Below are 7,789 nucleotides of genomic sequence, written 5' to 3' on the forward strand. Positions count from 1 at the left end.
AAATAATATAGGGTCAGTAGGATTGGGTTTAATTGGGATTCATTGTTAATTAGCTTGTGATTCATTGGCTTTTAGGTTTGTTCAAGTCAGGTCTTTTACACGGATAGATACGAGGGATGGGGTGAGAATCAAACCCAAGTCACTCTTGGGGAAGAGTGGAGGGACACCTCCATGATCCTCAATTTAGGTCAGGTAATACAGACCAATTGATTGTAGTCATTTTATCACGAGTCAAACATGCATGTTCCAGCACTATCATACTTTCCTATGGCAACTCATTTAATATGCTATTATACCCATCAATTTTTGTTAATAGAAAAGAGAAACCTTCAACATGAATCAATACAAATGAGTACTCAAATTCCATTATATAAACTACCCAAAAACCTTCATCCATGTATTAATCCTACAAGACAACATGACACTTTCAGAACATTGAAAACAAAAAAGCTAGATATTGCCATTCCGAAATCAAATCATTTCCTTACATCTCGGGTTCAGGTGAATATTCAGATACAAAACAGAAATTTCAGCCTCAACACCAAAATCCTCATATAATTACACTGGGATGCAGCAAGACTCTAAACGCTGACTAGTTGGACCTGCTATCCGACAGTTTTTTACCTCCGCACTGGTGGCACAACTCCCCTGCCAGCAGTACCTCGGCCAGTAGCCTGTGTCTACATTAGAAAAGATGACCAGACACGTTAGCATACGGAAACATAATTGCGCGGAGGGAGGAAGGGGATAACAACAGTGTCTTACCTTTGCCCGCATTGCTACAGCACGACCACGGCCAACTCCAAGTGATGCACTTTTGCCCTGAGGGAAATTTAAGGGAAAATCATTTATGTGATATATTTTTGATGATATTACTAAGATTAAAGGAGAGTGCTAGACTAGAATTGGCTAAAAACCTTAATTCTGGCATCTAGACGTTTAAACATTGGAGCATTCTTCAGCATATCTGGTATAATCATAAACCTGAAAGAATTTCCGGATAACAATTAGCCTCACAATATAAAATACACAACCTCAGGGGAGGATAATTGTGAAGGTTATTCACCTGACTCTGCTGCCTCGAATGAATACATGCTCAAGTTGGGAGACCTTTCCATCCTGCAGATCAAATGACAGATATCATTGATAGAAAGAAGAAATTCCATGATTCATCAGCCTTAAGATCCTTCAGATGAAAATATATTTACAATTCCAAACAGGAATAATTATCCTAATTAAAGTGGCGTGAGAAGAAAGTATTTCAGCACCATTTCCAGCTAAATTAGGGTACCAGAACTCATGAATAGAGATTGTAATAATGTGCACCTTAATTCATTAAAACCTATGGAATTAATTAACATGCCATGATAGTAGTTCCAATCCTTTGCTATTAAAATATTACAGAAACTCCTATTCATACCAGCTCACACATCTATAATTAGACACTTTCTCACCAATAAATAACCAAGTCATAAAAGTCCTAATCACAGGTCTATTCCTTGATAATTTTCCAAGTGACCAAGTTATTGGGCATATACACTTCAGAAATCTCCCCCTTGATTTTTTAAGTAAGCAGCATTCTCCTTTCATCTTTTTCAAATTACAAGAGTTCTTCCAGCCTACAAAATATATTACTTAGACGAGCCCAGATAAAGCAATCCCTCCGACCCTCCCCACCACCCCAAGAACTAGACTGGGAAATTGATCGACCAAAATAGACCTAGACCAAACTACCTGAATGCAACCTTTACAGATAACTACCCACAACTTCAAATGCCACTTTATCATCCTTGCATATTTTGCTATTTGGTAAGCAAAAAAATGTTACCTTTAAATACTGACCAGCCTTTTTTATTGGCATTTTAGCAAAGCTTTCAATCTAAACCTCTAATTCTAGAGATATTGACTACCAAAGGAATAATCAATTGAAAAAAAAATTTAAAAAAAAAAAAAGAAGATCCTAGCAAGTAGTAAACATCAGACATACCCAACTCAAACTTTTAGCAGGAAAATTCATCAGCAACAATAAGCCTTGGTCTACTAAATTCCCAGAAGGAAATTTGAAATCTAGAATACAACTTCATAGAAATCAAGCCACAATAGGCCTTGGCCTACAAAATCACAAGAAAGTCCATATTCATATTTCATGGCCAATCTTTTCCAACATCCTTTAATGTACTGGCTACAGCCTACAGCTCAATTTCCTATAACTCATCTGTGCACCTATTAGGATAAACTCTCCAAACCTTTCCCTATCCCAATTGCTAAGCAGCTATGCCTGACTGTTATGATCCGTGCATCAATTACACGGGCCTATCAACCAGATAATGACATATTTTTAAATCTTAATCCTACGAATTAAAAATCCCTCATCAGTGAGAGAGATAAAGTGGGAGTCCTAAAAGAGTTCTCTGATGACCTAGCCCACTACGAATAGCAAGTTGCCAAACCTTAGGATAATATGAGTATGCATATTAATATATTATACCCTCTCATTCTTGAACACTTCCAAGTTTCCTCTTAAGTCTTAAGTGTCTTGAATGTTGACCCTGCAACCATTTCCAACCCAAGAGAAAGCTTCATTCTTAAAATTAAAAGTGCTGGTGACATTGACCACCTGAAGGAGTGATCAGAACCAAAACTCCAAAGAAATTAATTAGCGAGCTCTTATTCTAAGCACAGATTACCAGTGTAGAATACCAGACACAATAGACCTCGTTCCACGAAACAACTAGCACAGTCATGATTCAGTCTCCAGTCTCTAAACCTCCTTAATTTACAGATTATAGCCTCCAAATCTCTTAACTTACCTTTTCATCTGATTAACACCCTTAAAATTGAAAATCTAAAGCCAAACCAATCAATCACATAGCATACACTACACACAATTATTAATCAAATCACATTAGAACCATAATGTAAGTACAAAATAAAACCAATTTCAACTTAATTCTCTCACATTATCAATATTTCTTTGAACTCAAGTACAAACCCTCAATTTTCATGAAAATCAACCATATTCTAAACACCATAATCAAGCATAACATTATAATCAAATTCCAAAACCATAAAAACATATCAAATTAAAACATCAATGAACCCTAAACAAATTAATGCCGCCAATTATACAAACCCCAGATTGCAAAAACCCCTAAAAAGGGAAAACTTAGGAGAGAGAAAATGAAGTACCCTAGCAGTGAAAGTAATGGTATCAAGTTGACAGTTCCAGTTATCTTCACACTCAATCATGGTACCTCGATAAAGCTCACCGCTTTTGAGCTCAACAGTAACCACATGACCTGTGGATTCATGCATCAATTTCACCGGAATTCCTAAGCTTCTACTCATCTTTCGTCTTCTTCTTCCTCTTAACCTGCGACAATTTCTGGGTTTTCTGGACGCCAAAAACCCTAAATACGAAGTACTCCGTATCTTGTTAGCGGGAGTTTTTTTTTATTTTTTTCCTGAGAGAAAAGTGTTAGCGGGAGAGAAGGAAAAGAAGAAATGAATCAATAGTCTTGGGTTTGTAAACTTTTTTTAAAACAAATACGGTAAGGTGCCCCTCACGCGAGGGGGTGGGGGTCAAAATCTAACCCCGATATAGGAAGATAAAGGGACTAACCATTTTTCTATTCTTTGGTTCTTTTTTTTTTTTAATGAAAGTGGGAGTTTAGTGCATAAATTTAGTATTGTCATTCAAAAATTACCTAAAATTTATTTTTATTGTTTTATGATAAAACTGGTGTCTTTTCTAATGCATGTCCGGGTATTTCTAATAAAAAAAAAGGGTTGTTTATATCAAGGTAAATTTGTCTTTTCGCGTGTAAAAGTAAGGGTAATTTTGTCAACATTAATTGGATGGACTTATGTTGTTAGATGGGCGTTAAGGGGATAAAACTAACCATAGTTAGTGGCTGTCAGCCTCTCACCTACACAAACCCAAGAACATTGATTTCTTTCAGCGACACGTAAGTGTCTTCTTCTTCAATTTGACTAGTTTCTTCTTCAATTCAGATAAAATTTTGTTCCTCAAAATTGAGGGAAAAACTTGACTGATTTCTTTTACAAGGCTAGAAAAACTCCAACAGTAGTACACAAATTGGAATTTTGCAGCTCCCGATCTGAAAAAAAAATGAAAAGTCGAAACCACCAATATGAAACCACCTATCGTCATGGCTCCCTGCTTGAATGCTTGACATTACCTAGTAACTTGTATCCCCTATCTTCTTCACCCTCTTTCACCTTTTCAATGATGGCTTTGCGTCAAATTAAATGAAAAACCCTAGAGAAATTGGGGCATGGTTAACCCTTAAGGGCAAGGTTTGCTTCCTTCTCCATTAAAGTTGTTCGTGCTTTTCGATTTCTCCATTAAAGGTTTTACAAAGCCATTTTCATGTACTATGTGACCTTGTTTTTTTGTTTCTCTCATGACAAAGATGAAGACAATTGCAAAAGTGAACTTAACTCACCCTCAAAGCTGGGTTAAGGTAGATGGATGGAGCAATAACGGCGTGAAGTGTTCTCTTTGAAGCCCATGTGCCCAATGTCAGAGCTTTTGTTGAGAAAACAATTGTTTATTGGTCTAGCACGAAAATCAATAGACTTTTATTACAATTTTGCCACGATATAAACAATACTCGTTTATCACGGATATTAACTTGGATTTTCTCCTTTTATTATTTACCTTTAGAGGGAGATCTCATTATTCATTTTTTCCGGTTTGTATTTTCATTAGCAAAAGAAATTTAGATGTTGGGGCTAAATTTGTTAGAATTTTAAACTCATTTTTCTAGTTGAATAGAGTAGTTGTGAATTGGTGGTTTTCATATGTTAATGCGCTTGTTCTCTCACAAACACAACAAATTGGTTCGGCAATAAAATTGTCTATCTAAACCATTAAGTGTTGGTTGCGGGTCTCGAATTCAGGTCGCGTACAAACATGCAAGATGAATTCCCCCCTCAAAGTGGATCCCGGGGTTGAGTCCCTAACCGAAATTTGATATCAAACAATGTATAACTTGATAACTTTTAGGGAGAAAAGTGGTGGATGATCCTCTTAGATACTAACAGTGAGACTTCCTATACCATGACTCCCAATAAGGGTATATATAGTAGCATGTGAATGGGCAAAACTAGGCCCATGAAGTGTATTTGGCTTATTTAGACCTTTGGAGGCATTTAATCTATCTAGACTTGTAAAAGTAGGATTATCCTAAGCTAAAATGGATCAGACCATCTTAATACCTAAACAGATACACGATAGTATTAAAAAAATTCATTCAATGCTAATTATAAGCAAATATTTTGTCTAGGCAATTAATTAAGGCATCGCGGCCTTCTCTTACTCTTTTTGGAACTATGGCTTAGGTAGTTATAGTGATGTAAGTTTGGGAGGCTTTGGTACTTTGGGTATCTTTGGCACCTCTGATTTTGGCACTTCAGTCACTAGGAGTTTAGGCGGCTTGAGTTTTGGCACTTCAGGCACAATAGGGCACATGTATGGTCCTTTGGCCATGTGAAAGTAGGTTTTGTCCAACCCTTAAGGTTTACACACTCGGTATGTAATTTTGTATATATAGAAGTGGTAGAGAAATTTGTTTGAGGGGTTGATTTTGTATGTAGCGGTGGCTTTCAACATAATAAAATGGTGGTGAATTGCTAGTGTCATCCACTTTTAGTGACTTTAATGTGAAAAAAAGATGAATAGAGCAATAACGAAAATGAAATAATTACAATAGGGTGAAGAATGGGCGACCTGGTGAGGTTATTATAAAAGATAAAGAATGAGCCAATTGATCTATTTAACATATTTGGAAATTAGATTTCTATTTTAAAAAGCAAATCATAATCTTTAAACACACATATTTAAAAAATAAATAAAATCATATTTATTTCAATTTATGGTGTAAATGTATACAATTATTCTATACCATAAATACATTTGCAAAATCCCTCAAAAAAAAAAAAAAAAAACATTTGCAAATATATATAAATTTTGTTTTGATTTTTGAACTACCATATACTCCGTAATCTAAATCTAAAAAGAGAAAAAAATGGTACGGCGTTCTTCCAGTGCACATAACTCTATTGTTTTATTAAAATAAGTTACAAGTACAAAATAAAATAAAGAATGCACGATTAAGGAATTTAGTGGTTGTTTAGTCCACTTTTTTTTCACAAATTTTTAAAAAAAGCGGGTGTTCAATAATGATATTGAATGGCGGATTTAATGGACAAAAAAACTGTCCTGGCACGTGATTTCCAAAATTAAAGAAAAAGAACTTTCTCTCTCATTCACTCATTTATGCTTTCTCTCTCCTCGTTTTTCTCTCTCTAAAAACCAGTTAACTGCGATTTCTCTCTCCTCCATTGTTGCTTTTCGAGCTTTTTCGAGCTTTTTCTCACTTTTCTTTCACTTGTGAAGTTGTTTATCGCTTAATTGTGGTTAGTTTACTTATTTTTTTGAGATTTTTGTTAGTTTAAATTGTTTTGGTTCTTCGATTTTTAGGTTTTTTGATTTTGATTTTGTTTTCGTTTTTTGTACTGTTAGTTTCAGCAATGGTGAAGAAGAAGATTACAAAGAAGGCTGTAGATGCTGAAGAAGGTGTGTTTATTTAATTTTTCATCATTTTTTCGAATTTTCAATTGAATTTTCGCTTATATATGTCGAATTAGTAGTGCATGTTATTTTTTATTGTTTTCTGTTGATTTATTATGCATATTATGATAATTGAATTTCAATTTTGAAGTTATTATGTTTAATTTTGCTTTATTTTATTGTTCATTGTGATAATTGGTTCAAAATTTGATATATATGTGTTGTGGTGTTGTTACATGTTAAACAAATTTTGCATGTTTGTTTTCAGAAGTTTTATTCATTATTCTTCAAATTTTGATGTTAGGTTTTAGTTAGATTATGAAAAAAGTATGCATATCTGCATTGTGTTTGTGTATATGTGTTTGAGTACCAGTAATATGTGCATTGTGCATTGTGTGTGAGTAATATATACATATGTTATTTATATGCATGCCAAAGGTTATTTTATGCTTTGAAAAGGGTCACTTTATGCTGTGAAAAGGGTCACTTTATTCTGTCAAAAGGGTCACGTTTGTATTTAAAAGGGTTACTTGTTGTAGTTTAAAGGGTGACTTTATGCAGTGAAAAGGGTCACTTTATATAGTTAAAAGGGTCACTTTATGCTTGTTAAAGGGTTACTTTTTTATTTAAAAGGGTTACTTGTTGTATTTTAAGGGTGACTTTATGCAGTAAAAAGGGTCACTTTATTCTTTTAAAAGGGTCACTTTTTGCATTTAAAAGGATTTTTTTGCATATATTCTAAATTTTCCCCTGAGTAATTTGTGAATTTGTAATTTATGGTTATCCTCTGTATTAATTAGATATAGGTGGTTCAATAGGTGGATATCGTTATAAATCGCCTTCAAGGGGAAAAGGAATGGGTAAAGAGCCTGCTAAAAAGAACAAGACAGCTCCTGAGAAGGACAAAACAGAGTCTAAAACTGGGAAGTCTAACATTGTGAAGGCTAAAACTGTGAAGGCTAAAACTGTTCCTAAGAAGGCCAAAGCAGAGTCTCAGAAGGTTAAAGCATCTCCTAAGAAGTCTAAAATTGTATCTAAGAAGGCCAAAGCAGATGCTGAATTGCAAGTAGCCTCTGTAGCCATGTAATAGTAAGTGTCCATTGTAGTTAAACCTGAAGATTTCATTGTTTTGATTGCTTCAGTTTTTTCCTTTGTCATTTTTCTTTCAGAACGATGCAAATAATGCCACTG

The 7,789-nt window shown here is 34.7% G+C and overlaps 2 protein-coding genes across 2 annotated transcripts; one reads left to right on the forward strand and one right to left on the reverse strand.

The window, feature by feature from the left end:
- Positions 1–353: 353 nt before the first annotated feature.
- On the reverse strand, positions 354–3,511 carry LOC145614902 (small nuclear ribonucleoprotein SmD3b-like). Its single transcript, XM_081669972.1, has 5 exons — positions 3,190–3,511; positions 1,067–1,119; positions 918–984; positions 766–822; positions 354–680 (listed from the first exon to the last, which is right to left on the reverse strand). Exons 1-5 carry the CDS (start codon positions 3,346–3,348, stop codon positions 621–623), a joined length of 396 nt encoding a protein of 131 aa, XP_081526098.1. The 5' UTR covers positions 3,349–3,511; the 3' UTR covers positions 354–620.
- A 2,707-nt stretch (positions 3,512–6,218) lies between these two features.
- On the forward strand, positions 6,219–7,685 carry LOC145613072 (uncharacterized). The gene is made up of 2 exons (XM_081668129.1): positions 6,219–6,604; positions 7,399–7,685. Exons 1-2 carry the CDS (start codon positions 6,559–6,561, stop codon positions 7,683–7,685), a joined length of 333 nt encoding a protein of 110 aa, XP_081524255.1. The 5' UTR covers positions 6,219–6,558.
- Positions 7,686–7,789: the final 104 nt, after the last annotated feature.

The sequence above is a fragment of the Chenopodium album genome, chromosome 25 (genome assembly GCF_948465745.1).
Source record: "Chenopodium album chromosome 25, dcCheAlbu1.1, whole genome shotgun sequence".
In the NCBI taxonomy this organism is placed as follows: Eukaryota; Viridiplantae; Streptophyta; class Magnoliopsida; order Caryophyllales; family Amaranthaceae; genus Chenopodium; species Chenopodium album.

What these genes read in the sequence shown, in the direction of transcription:
- LOC145613072 (XM_081668129.1), top strand. Translation starts at nt 6,559, where the DNA reads ATGGTGAAGAAGAAGATTACAAAGAAGGCTGTAGATGCTGAAGAAG. An exon ending in GGCTGTAGATGCTGAAGAAG is followed by an intron (nt 6,605 to 7,398) that starts GTGTGTTTATTT and finishes TGTATTAATTAG; the next exon opens with ATATAGGTGGTTCAATAGGT.
- LOC145614902 (XM_081669972.1), bottom strand. Translation starts at nt 3,348, where the DNA reads ATGAGTAGAAGCTTAGGAATTCCGGTGAAATTGATGCATGAATCCACA. An exon ending in CCATTACTTTCACTGCTAGG is followed by an intron (nt 1,120 to 3,189) that starts GTACTTCATTTT and finishes TTTGATCTGCAG; the next exon opens with GATGGAAAGGTCTCCCAACT. An exon ending in CTGTAGCAATGCGGGCAAAG is followed by an intron (nt 681 to 765) that starts GTAAGACACTGT and finishes TTTCTAATGTAG; the next exon opens with ACACAGGCTACTGGCCGAGG.